Here is a 12,029-nt window from a genome sequence, read left to right on the forward strand (position 1 = left end):
AAATAAGTGGCTCTGACATAAATCTGCATATATTCTGAAAGGTGATACAGGAGTGCCAGTGAGGCAGCAGTGCCCCACAAGTTACCTAGGGTGGCAAAAAGCTTCTCCTGATATCTTTAAGAGACACATTTTCTGTTATCAAACCACAATTGGCTTTTTGTCACTTCTGGTAACCTGCCTCATTGCAGGAGCTCTCCTGTATTTAAGAAAGATAAATCCACATGGAGATGGCAATGGTGGGGCAAAGGAAGGCTTCTTGAAATCCTGATGAAGAGGCTGATAGGTAATACACAGTTCTGATCCAGTGTGCATGCTGGGTACTCCCAACAGGGCTGAAGTCCTATCCATCAGGGATTACTACCCTACACAATAGCATATGCCAGTGGCATTAGTCTCTTTCTCTATGATGGATAAATGAGATGAATGAATCAACCTCCTGATCTCTAACAATTGCAGCCCTCCAGCTATCTGGACAAAAGGTCTGCTTAGTTCTGCCTTCGGAAAGGGGCTGGCACTGTATCTCTCTTGGGGGCTACAGTGTGCCATTAAATGCTTGGGGCCTCACAGTGTGCCATGGAGGGTACAATGCATCATGAAATACTGTGGGGCACAATGTGTCATGAAATGTGTGGGCCAAAGTCAGTCTGTCATAAAATGCTGGTGCACGTAAAAGAGTTGGTTGGGCAGTGGAGCAGGTCAGGGAAGGGGTGATGCGAATTTACCAGCAAGTATATTGTTTTTATATTGAAATTTGGAGCAGCAGCCCTGGCTCGAACTGGTTGTTTTTGGTTGTTACAGATTTAAAGCAAAAGGGAAAGAATAACCTCACAATATGGTTCGTCTAGTTTTTACCAGTACAGTGTCTGTAAGTCTTCACTGAAGTTCCATACAAGACTGAGGATTAATTAGGGGACCCAGGAATGTTCACATTTGTAGAAATGGTCATTTCTATACAGGCACTTAAAAGGTTACAGATATGAGAAGTTGCGAAACAGTATCACAGTCCACAAGGTGGCAACCTTGTGCCATATATACCAAATTCTAGTTTCTGCAGCATCATTAGTTTATTATAGCCCAGTGCTGTCCATCAGACGTGTCCCTATATGAGTTTTTATGGCCCAACGTTACTTAAAGGCTTCATAGACCTATTTGTACAAGATAATCTAATATTATCTTTCCTTCAAACATGTGGTATGAGAAATAACCAGGGCACTACACACAAAAAGTTAAACAATACTATTATAGCAAAGTAATATTAGTGTTTCTAGTAGAGGCTTCAATAGTATAATAATAACCTCTTTAGTGCAAGTGCTTTTTCCACATATATGGAAAACATGGCCATCTCTACAGTTGTAAACATTTCTGGACCTCCTAATCCTTAGTGTTACGGTTGAACTTCTCTGGCCTCCTTGCTTCCAGTGTGGATCAAAACAAGACTGGGAATCCACCATCTTTTCTTAAATACAGGCTATGTTCTAGTAAAAGCTGACATTATACTGTTGCGGAGCTTGCTGGTTTATTTACAGAACTACTAAACCCTCTACTTACAGTATGTTTTACCTATTGACTACTCTGGATAGTTCCCCCTGAAAAAGACATTTTTCATAGAAACATTCTGAAACTACTTTATTAGTAGCAATGAGCGAATAAGTTCCGTTTCGCCAAAAAAGTCTGCTAAGATGGTATAAAATTTGCGAAACAGCAAAAGATTTCAGAAGAAAATTGATGACAATTTTTTTTGGACGTGCAACAATTTTTCAAGTGTGTGACTTTTTTTTCCTCACTTCAAATGCATTGAAGTCAATGGCCATTTTTTCTCAAGTTATCTCACACTCAAAATGCATTAAAGCCAATGGGTGTTTTTTCTTGTGTCATCTAAATTTTTTCACGGCAAATTTTTATGAAAAAAAATTCGGGTTAGCGAAATGTGGAATTTCGCTGCGAATCCATGCTTGCCAAAAAAAAATCTCTGATCACAGTGTGCTACTTGCCACCCTATACATGTATGGGACGTGTTATCCAGAATGCCCGGGACCTGGAGTTTTCCATATAAGGGATCTTTCCATTATTAAGTCTACTAAAAAATCATTTAAACATTAATTAAAACCAACAGAAATCCAAAAAGGATGAATTAGCTGGGATCAAATCCAAGGTACTGTTTTCTCATTGCAGAGCAAAAGGTAATCATTTTTAAAAATGTTATTTTTTTGATTTAAATGTAGTCTATGGGGATGGCCTTCCTGTAATTCAAAGTTTTCTGGATAACTGGATAGGTTTACATATAACTGATCTCAACATCCAGAGCACCCCAACTTACTGCTATGAACTAAGATGCTTACAAAAAAATATATAGGTTAACCCAATAGGCTGGTTTTTGCTTCCAATAAGGTTTAACTATATCTTAGTTTGGCTCATTTACAAGGTACTCTTTTACATACCTCCAAACATTTTGGAAATAAAAAGAGGCCATTTTGTGGCCACACCCCCTAATTACCATGTTCATTTTACAAAATTTGGCAGGTTATGAAAGTTTGAACATATTTCTGTGTTTTGTTTTCAGTTATTACAGTTTTGCTAATGAAGGTGAATTGCCCTTTAAGCTGTGAGTCGAACTTCTCCCAAGAGACCTTTTATCTTACAGTATATTGTTACAATTACTTACTTGCTTATCTCAAAATTGTTACAAAAGTATCTTATCTGCAGCTATAGCTGTTCTGGGCTCTCTGCCAAAAGCTAATTAAGTTAGAAACTTTGTTTCTTTTTCTAGCTGTTCAGCGCAGAGAAAATCTGAACTTTCCTGTACAAATGAGGGACTGTGGGTTGAGCTGTCAAAAGCGGGACTGTCCCGAGACAGTTGGGAGGTATGGTTTGATTATTACAGAGAAAAAGTAAATCACTTTTAAAAATTTGGTTTATTGGGATAAAGTGGAGTCTATGGGAGACAGCCTTTGTATAATTCGGAACTTTCTGGATAACAGGTTTCCGGATAACGGATCCCATACCTGTATATATATATGTTGTGTAGGATTTGATAAAAAATATTTTTTTTATTCCTTGCTAGGTAAGAAAGAGTGCTAGACAATATCATACATACTTTTACCTTAAGGATGTAGTTTGAGCCCTTGCTAAAATGTTTTATGCAGTTAACTCCAGTAATGCACTTTCTCTCCTCTACTAATGGTTAGAAGCCTGGCATGTGATGTGTGCAAGGAACTTGGGGTATTGTAGTCCAACTGATTTCCCCCTGCAACAGTGTTTATTGGCTCCAGAACTACAAGCTCCAGCTTATGAGGCAAGCTCCATGTGACATCATTGTTATGCTGAATCTCCCTTCCTCATAGAAGCAGCTGCAGCAAGGTATGTGCTCATTTGCTTTGCTTTCTCCTGGCGTCAACTTACCTGCACTGTGTTTGCTCCATACAAACATGCTCTGTAACTATACATATGTACAGGTACATGGAAGAATAGGGAATAAGCTGTCTTTAAATGTCACAAGTAACTACATAATATTCTGGCATAATCAGAAAAATATCTAAAGGAAATACTGTGTATTAAATCATATCATTTCAGTTATATGCCACCCACTTTATAATGCTTATGTTCCAAGCAGTCTACATGACATGTTAAATCTGTATGTCCCATTATGTATCTGTAAAGGAAAAGTAAGCTCTTATAAACACAGGCCCTCCTCTGCAGGGTGAGTGACCACCATGTTTGGTCAAATCCTTTCTATCACAGGCAGCCAGACTTAACACCCTGCTAAACAGGTCTGCATTGTAAATGAACGTTTAGTATGATGTAGAGCATGATATTCTTCAAAAATTTGCAATCGTTTTTCATTTTTCATTATTTGAGTTTTTGCCTTATTTCGCTTATTATTCAGCAGCTCTCCAGTTTGCAATTCCATAAATCTGGTTGCTATTGTCCAAATGACTGTAATATGAATCGGAGAGGCCTGAATAAAAAGATAATTAATTAATTTTAAATTTGAGCTCCGGGTCAAGGAGCCATGTTGAGGCACACACATACACAGAATGAGTGAATGACGCAACTTGCTCACTATGAGTAAGCACACTGCACAACAGGGCGCTCGCACCGGGAGCTCCCTTCTTGCGAGTGTCCTAGCACGGACGGAGCCAATTTTTAAAAAATAAATTGTTCTATTAGGGTAGGACTCCACGAGCGATTTTGTCGTGTCGGATCAACGCTGCAACACCATGCGACAATTCTATCTCTTACCTTATTTTTGTCGCATGCGACAATTCGCATGCATTTTGTCGCAGCGCGTCGGATCGCAACAAAATCGCTTGTTGAGTCCTACCCTTAGCCTGCACCTTTGGTGGGGGAATATATTTAAGGGCAACAGGTGCCCTTAAATTACGTTGCAATCGGTGCAGCCCTTCTAGCTGGATTTTCTAGATAAATCCTTGAATTTTCAAGTAATCTGGTAACCCAAGCCCACGCAGGGGCCCCTTTGCATTTAAAAGGGGTTATATCTCCTGTGAATATTTACCAGAAGAAGTATACATTTTATAATCTAGAATAGAAAGAGGTAAACTAGGAGTAGGTAGAAAATTCACTCTGCAGGAGTGTAGGTAGAAGAGGCAAATGCCAAGGGCACAATGAAAGGGGTGCTAGGACCCTTGGCACATACCTCTGCTCTGCTGCCTCCTCTAACTCCAGCCCTGAATAAGCAGTGAGTGTCTAGGGTGGGTGGGAGAGTGGAGTTGCCAAGTAGGGAGCGCTGGCAAAGGGAAGGGGTGAGAGAGTTGCTGACCGGTGGGAGGAGGAGGGATACAGACCAAACTGTGGGCTTGGCCTGGGTGCCCTCCTTTGTTGGCCCTGCCCCTCTATACTTTTTCTGCTGGTATGAATCAATACACTTGAGAAAACTTGTTTTAGATAAATACAGTGCACCAACATATACTGCGGGGTTATTGTTAATAATAAGTGAATCTGTCCCATTTTGCATAGCAAAAAACATTGGGAAAAGGCGAATAATTTGTGAAACACATTAAAGTCTATGGGCGGCTTTTACTGTATGTAGCAAAATATGGGCGTTGGGGGATAACGGTATATATATATATATTTTTTTTTAAATGCCCCCCGCCAGCACTAGGCTACCCGCACAGGGAGGGAGCTCCTGGTGCGAGCAGCCATGTCCGGTTAATCGCATAACGTGCATGTGCCGTCATGCTCATAATGAGCGATTCGGGCAGCTTTTCAGTGTGCTCTATTAGCCCGTACCTTTGGTTGGGGATAACATTTTTACCCATCGTGGCCTTTAATTTAAAAAAAAAAAAAAGGTTGTTACTATGTTACATGAAGTGAGACGCTAGCGAGGACTATACACATATGAACTGTCTGATGGACGCATATGGAATGCAAGTCGTCTTGCTCCTGTTAGATATGACTTTGGAGAAGCTCCATTTGATGAAGGACATTTTCCTACTCCTGATGTCAACTGCAATAGGCCTGAAGAAAGCGAACCTATAAGGCATACTGAGAGAATCAGAAAACTACCTGCATGGACCCAGGACTATGTGATGTGAATAATGTATATTATTGCTTTAAGATGCATTGTTGGTGTTTATTACATTTGCTCAAATGCTTTCCTACTATAGTGGCAATATGTGGTGTTTATACAAATGGCCTGTAGATGTCACTGTGCCCAGACTTATACTGTGCATACTTCCTGGTAGCTTAAAAGTTACTGTTGTGTAATGGCTGCATGAGTGCCTGCTTATAAAGCACTGTTATACTCTACTCATCCTCGGCTACCCAAAACATAACAGCGGGCCCTGGCACCTCAGTTTTTTTAATTTATAAGGGGGCCCTGACCATCAATAGCTTTTTATAACTTGTGTGTGTGGGTTACCTTTTTTAGCGCTGATGTCTGCGTGGTCTTTTAACTGTGGTGTGGAGTTGGGCAGGATCTGGGGTGGGGCTTGCGGGTGGTTGGTGTATGGGGCCCCGTGATTTCTAATGGCGGCCCTGGTCATCGGTAAGCATAGATCTCAAGTTCCCTGCACCTCCCAGGAGCACAGTTCCTATAGGAACAACTGCTCAGACATTATAAATATTTTACCACCCCAGGTATTAAAATCGAAGGAGTTCTGTTCATATTATTACAGTGTTTCAGCACAAGAAACATTTCTGGCATTTCCAGTACTGTTACATGTGGCTGTAATCAGCACTCCATTCCCCATACTGTATAGCATTTTTAATCAAATGGAAAGTGGCAGGGGAATAATGTCACGATCGCCGCCCGGAGCAGTCCTAGGAGCTCCGGGCGGCGCGTCCCTCTCCGCCGGCGTCGCTCCCAAAATGGCGGCACCCATGGCCGCCACGTGGGTAGCGGCGCCAGCGCAATGACGTCAGCGCGGGCAGGAGCGCCTGCGCATCGACGTCGGCGTAAAGACGCCAATGATGTCACAAATTTGAACATAGAATGGCACCCAAGTATAGTAAACCTTCCTGGTGTGTATCCTGGGTTTCCTGTGAACTATTGATTGTTTCCTGACCCTTTGCCTGGACTTTGGATTTTGCTTATTATTCTGCCAGCCCTTGAACCCTTGCTTGGACTCTGACTATCCTTTTGATTAACCCTTTGGACACCGCGACTTTTGATCCCTCTGAGGGCTTCCTCCTAGATCCTGACCTCCTCCCTGGTGGGAGCATCCCTGCTCCCTGACAAATAAGCACAGGACACCAGAGATTAGTGCTACAAGACATGTGCTGGCCAATTTTGGGTGCTCCACTGCTCTTTCCATTTAGAGACCAGTGGTAAATTAATAGTCTTTTCATGCCCAACAAGAATTAGTAATCAAAACACTGTGTATCCAATAACTATAAAGTTTCTTTCAAATCTGTATTATTATTTTTTTGATATTATGATTTTTTTACTATCTTGTGTTCAAATCACCTTGGAGTTTCCCTTCCTGGCTTATAACAAATGTTTACAAAAATCAAAGGAGCAGTAGCTTAGGTTAAATTTTAGAATTATCCAGTATAGCATATAATCATCCTTAATAAGAGACTATCAAGTGGAGCCCCTCATCCACTGATTTGTAACCCCCAAGGGAGGCATCCTGAGAACTTCAGGCTTTATAACTTGTTTTCTTGACATATCTTTGCAGTATGAAAATTGAATGAATTTCTAATTCTGTCCGCCTCCATTTTTTCCGATTTTAGAGGCAAAGCTCACAAAGCAGCTCTCCGAGTCACTGAGCAAGATGATAAAGGACAAGAAAGACATGACGGAGAAGATTCTGAATCATGCACTCGAAATCATCTTTTTGCTTACTGGGGAGGTACAGACCCCCACCCACAAACACTCACAGGCTAGGGTTCAGATTACCATAGCAACCTTGCATTGATTTGAATAAGAGACTGCAATATGAATAGGAAAGATGAGTTATACAAAGTAGCAACAGCAATACATTTTTAGCCTTACAGAGCATTTGTTTTTTTAGATGGGGTCAGTGACCCCCATTTGACAGTTGGAAAGAGTCAAAAAATGGGAAAACATTTAAAAAAAATAATGAAGACCAATCAAAAAGTTGTTCGAATTAGGCATTCTAGAATATATTTAAAGTTAACTTTGAGGTGAACCAACCCTTTAATTACATTTTGTCTGATTATTTATTCACATGTGCCTGTGCTTTACAAATGGGAAAAGGTTTGTTGTAGTAATAACGACTTTTCTTTTTGACTTTATTATTGTATGTGACTGATTGGTCTAATACCCAGTTGCTATACGGTACATTCTTTCCTGGTTTTAAGGAACACTAAACCCTAAAAATAAATATGGCTAGAATAGTAATATAGTGAATAAAGTACCCCCAGTTGTAAAATATGAGAATATTTTAACTTACCGAGGAGTTTCATGACCATATAAAAACACGAGGCCGAAGGTAACTTATAATATCCTCATATTTTGCAACTGGGGGTACTTTATTTATTATAATACACAAGTTTCAGTGACAGAAATGACATCAGAACTCACCGTTTATAACTGATGACATCAGAACTCACTGTTTATAAGGATATAATTTACAAGATATTCATAGCTTTTGTGTATTATATAGTGAATAAAGTACCCCCTCTTGTAATATATAAGGATATTATAAGTTACCAAGGAGTTTCATGACCATATAAAAACACAAGGCCGAAGGTCATGGTACTCCAAGGTAACTTCTAATATCCTCATATTTTGCAACTGGGGGTACTTTATTTATTATAATACACAAGTTTCAGGGAGTCATGTGACAGAAATGACATCACTACTCACCGTTTATAACGTATGACATCACTAGTCACCGTTTATAAGGATATCATTTACAAGATATTCATGGCTTTTGTGTATTATATACTTAGAATCTACAGTCTGGTCATTTCCCTATGGGACCAGACTGTAAATTATATCCTTATAAACGGCCCTACAGATTTGTGCACAGGAGCTCACCATCTAGACGTGTCAGTGACCCTGCACATGCTCAGTGTGCTCCTATCTTCATCTTATTTCTTTTCAATGATGTATTATGTTTATCTAAATCTTCTCAGGCCACATAAACCCCTCGAAAATGTTGATATGCTAGATATTTCCCCAACATTTGCACATAATAATTAATTTCATCCTTCTACTGTAGGAATACATCATTGTGAAGAAGAATTCCCTGGGGCCTGACATTCCCCTAGCAACAGGAGAGGTGAGCTCAATTACTGCTCAGTACACCTTATGGTTCTTATAAAGTTTAATCTGAACATATGTGTGTTTATATATTTTGCATTGTCTCACACATATATTCTAGGTTGTTTGTCCTCTACTGTAACTGAATCTCTGAATATTTTAGGTGCCTATAAAATGTGACGCTGTTGCAGTCTATTTTTCCGTGGACGAGTGGGAATACATAAGGGGGCACAAGCAGTTCTACAAAGATGCAGAAATAGAAAATCAGAGTTCTCCAAGTATCACGGAAACCATAGACGACAGACGGTCTGGTAATTATATTTTTTGGATGACCTCTAACATACTTGACTCTGTAAGTAAGTTTGCCAAGACACACCATTTATCTTTTATATGTTACTGTAAAGGATAATAAGTCTGTAGGCTTAATTTGATTGCATCTCTGGGTTTTTCTTCAGAACTGTACTACTAGAGCCCTCCAGCTATAACTCAAGGAATAGGCAACAGTAATCACAATGGCAATATTTGAAAGTAGGGCCAAATCTGATTTATTAAAAATTAACAACAGACACTGCTCTATGAACATGAAACCCTCCTTGTTGTAGAGTAATGCAGGAACTTTAAAGCACTACTAATAAAATATACTTAATTTGTATATACTTAAAAATGACCTGCCCCTTCTTAAAACAGGGGGATCAGTGGCTGATGGGATGGGCTAAAATTAGCCCGAGTTTGGAGAGGGAAATTTATACTGAGCTTGGAGTAAGACAAAAATTACCGGGGGGTCGGTAAACATTTTTTGGGATTGCTAATATTATGAGACCCCCTACCCTGTGCAGCAGCCTGGAGGAGATTCATCTCAAAAGTTTGTGGATCAGGCCAGAAGACTATAAGACTTTTTTGTTTCTCTCTATGTGCATTCTTTGTTTTTTAGACAGAAGGGAGAAATACATCCCTAAAGGTCTTTAGTGCAGTTGCACTGCTGCTAGGTAACTGTAAGCAATGTATTTGAGAAAAGAGAAGACCCCTAAAGGACACACAAAAGACACACCCCTCATATGCAAAAACAACTCCAAAGCTTTATTAAAATACAACCCCCCACCCCCATTAAAAAAGGAAATTGCCTCCGTGTATAAATGTCAATGTTAATCAGGTACTCAAATAGTCAGTATTATAGTTCTGTTATAGGATCCGTTATACGGAAACCCGTTATCTAGAAAGCCAGGCCCGGATTTTTGGGGGCGGCATGCCGCCCAGCTGCTCTGTGGGGAGCCTGTGCTCCGGCGCTCGCACGCTGGTGATTTTGCGCCAGCGTGTGGTAGTGCGGGTGGGCGCTAGGACCGCCCAGCAAATCTGGCGCTGCAGAAACGCCGAATTACGGAAAGGCTGTCTCCCATATACTCCATTATAATTAACTAATCCAAATTTTAAAAAAATTATTTCCTTTTTTCTCTGTAATAATAAAACAGTACCTTGAACTTGATCCAAACTAAGGTATAATTAATCCTTACTGAAAGCAAAACCAGCCTCTTGGGTTTATTTTATGTTTACATGATTTTCTTGTAGAAAACCCCAGGTCCCGATCATTCTGGATAACAGGTCCCATACCTGTACAGCATGGAATACAAAAATCATAGAGGTGCCATTAACAGTTTTCTCTGAATTGGTGACCATGCTGAACTATATAGGCTTACAGTACATATATAGATATGGGACCTGTTATCCAGAAGGCTTGGGACCTGGGATTTTCCAGATAATGGATCTTTCCCTAATTTGGATCTTCATAACTAAAGTCCACTAGAAAATCATGTAAATATTAAATAACCCCAATAGACTGTTTCTGCTTCTAATAAGGATTAATTATATTTTAGTTGGGATTAAGTACAAGGTACTGTTTTATCATTACAGTAAAGAGAAAAAGGAAATAGTTTTTAAAAAAATTGTATTATTTGGATAAAATGGAGTTTAAGGGAGATAGGCTTTCCGTAATTCGGAGCTTTCTGGATAATGGATCCTATTCAAAGAATACATAAGTATGTAGGATACTCTCAATTATGTATTGGCAGCCAACAACAGAGATGTCATTCAGTAACAATGGGTTTAAAGGTGTGGTTCACCTTTAAATTAACTTATAATGTTAGAATGTTCAGTTCTAAGCAACTTTTCAATTGGTCTACATTATTTATTTTTATTTTAACTCTTTCAAAACTTTCAAATGGGGATCACTGACCCCATCTCAAAAATAAATGCACTGTAAGGCTACACTTTTGTTGATACTGCTACTTTTGATTATTCATCTTTTCAGGACCTCTTCTATTCATATTCTAGTCTCTTGGTCAAATCAGTGTATGGTTGCTAGGGAAGCAACTAGGAACTGTAAACTAGAGCACTTAAGAAATAGCTCAAAAACCACAAATAAAAAATGAAAACCAACTGCAAATTGTCTCAGAATATAATACTTTACATCATAATACGAGTTAACTTAAAGGTGAACAACCCCTTTAAGGGACATTTTTGGGTTTTTCTTCATCCCACTACCTACAGGGCAGTGGTACTTCCATATAATCTACTCTGCTAACCCGCAAGTATTCAAGACTGGCTGTTGGATCTGCAATATTGGTATCCATGTGCGCTCCACAGTCAGATATCCAGGAAGTTAATATTTGCCTTTCCTTAACTGCATAAGAAATACATTGATTTGTAAATTACATTTGTTTCTTTTATGATCCTCGTGGTGTCCATAAAATTCTTGACGAGTCTGTAAAGAGACTAGGGGGCACATTTACTAATGGTCAAATATCGAGGGTTAATTAACCCTCGATATTCGACTGTCAAAGTTAAATCCTTCGACTTCGAATATCGAATATCGCTAGTTCGATCGATTAAATCCTTCGAATCGAAGGATTTTAATCCATCGATCGAACGAAATTCCTTCAATCCCAAATTGATAGGAAAGCCTATGGGGACCTTCCCCATAGGCTAACATCGATGTTTGGTAGGTTTTAGTTGGCGAAGTAGGGGGTCGAAGTTTTTTTTTAAAGAGACAGTACTTCGACAATCGAATGGTCGAATAGTCGAATGATTTTTAGTTCGATTCGTAGTCGTAGTCGATGGTCGAAGTAGCCAAAAAAAAGTTAGAGATTCAAAGTATTTTTTATTATATTCATTCACTCGAGCTAAGTAAATTTGCCCCCAAGAATAGCTTTTAGTGCAAGAATAAAAGTATTGTATTTATGTGAACATATATACAGTGTGTGTATGTGTATATATATATATATATATATATATATAGACACATACAAGATTCCTCTGCACTCAACCCATTATCAATATATTTAAG

The 12,029-nt window shown here is 39.3% G+C and overlaps 1 protein-coding gene across 2 annotated transcripts in view; it reads left to right on the forward strand.

The window, feature by feature from the left end:
• The first annotated feature begins 3,244 nt into the window (after positions 1–3,244).
• Positions 3,245–12,029, forward strand: part of LOC108713894 (zinc finger protein 3) — a 30,903-nt gene continuing 22,118 nt past the window's right edge. For both annotated transcript variants that reach the window (XM_018257587.2, XM_018257589.2), the window contains exons 1-4: positions 3,245–3,357; positions 7,195–7,313; positions 8,652–8,711; positions 8,856–9,003. In XM_018257587.2, the coding sequence (XP_018113076.1) occupies positions 7,236–7,313; positions 8,652–8,711; positions 8,856–9,003 (286 nt within the window). In that variant the 5' untranslated portion in view covers positions 3,245–3,357; positions 7,195–7,235. The remainder of the gene's footprint in view (positions 3,358–7,194; positions 7,314–8,651; positions 8,712–8,855; positions 9,004–12,029) is intronic.

This window comes from Xenopus laevis, chromosome 4L (assembly GCF_017654675.1).
Source record: "Xenopus laevis strain J_2021 chromosome 4L, Xenopus_laevis_v10.1, whole genome shotgun sequence".
Classification (NCBI taxonomy): Eukaryota; Metazoa; Chordata; class Amphibia; order Anura; family Pipidae; genus Xenopus; species Xenopus laevis.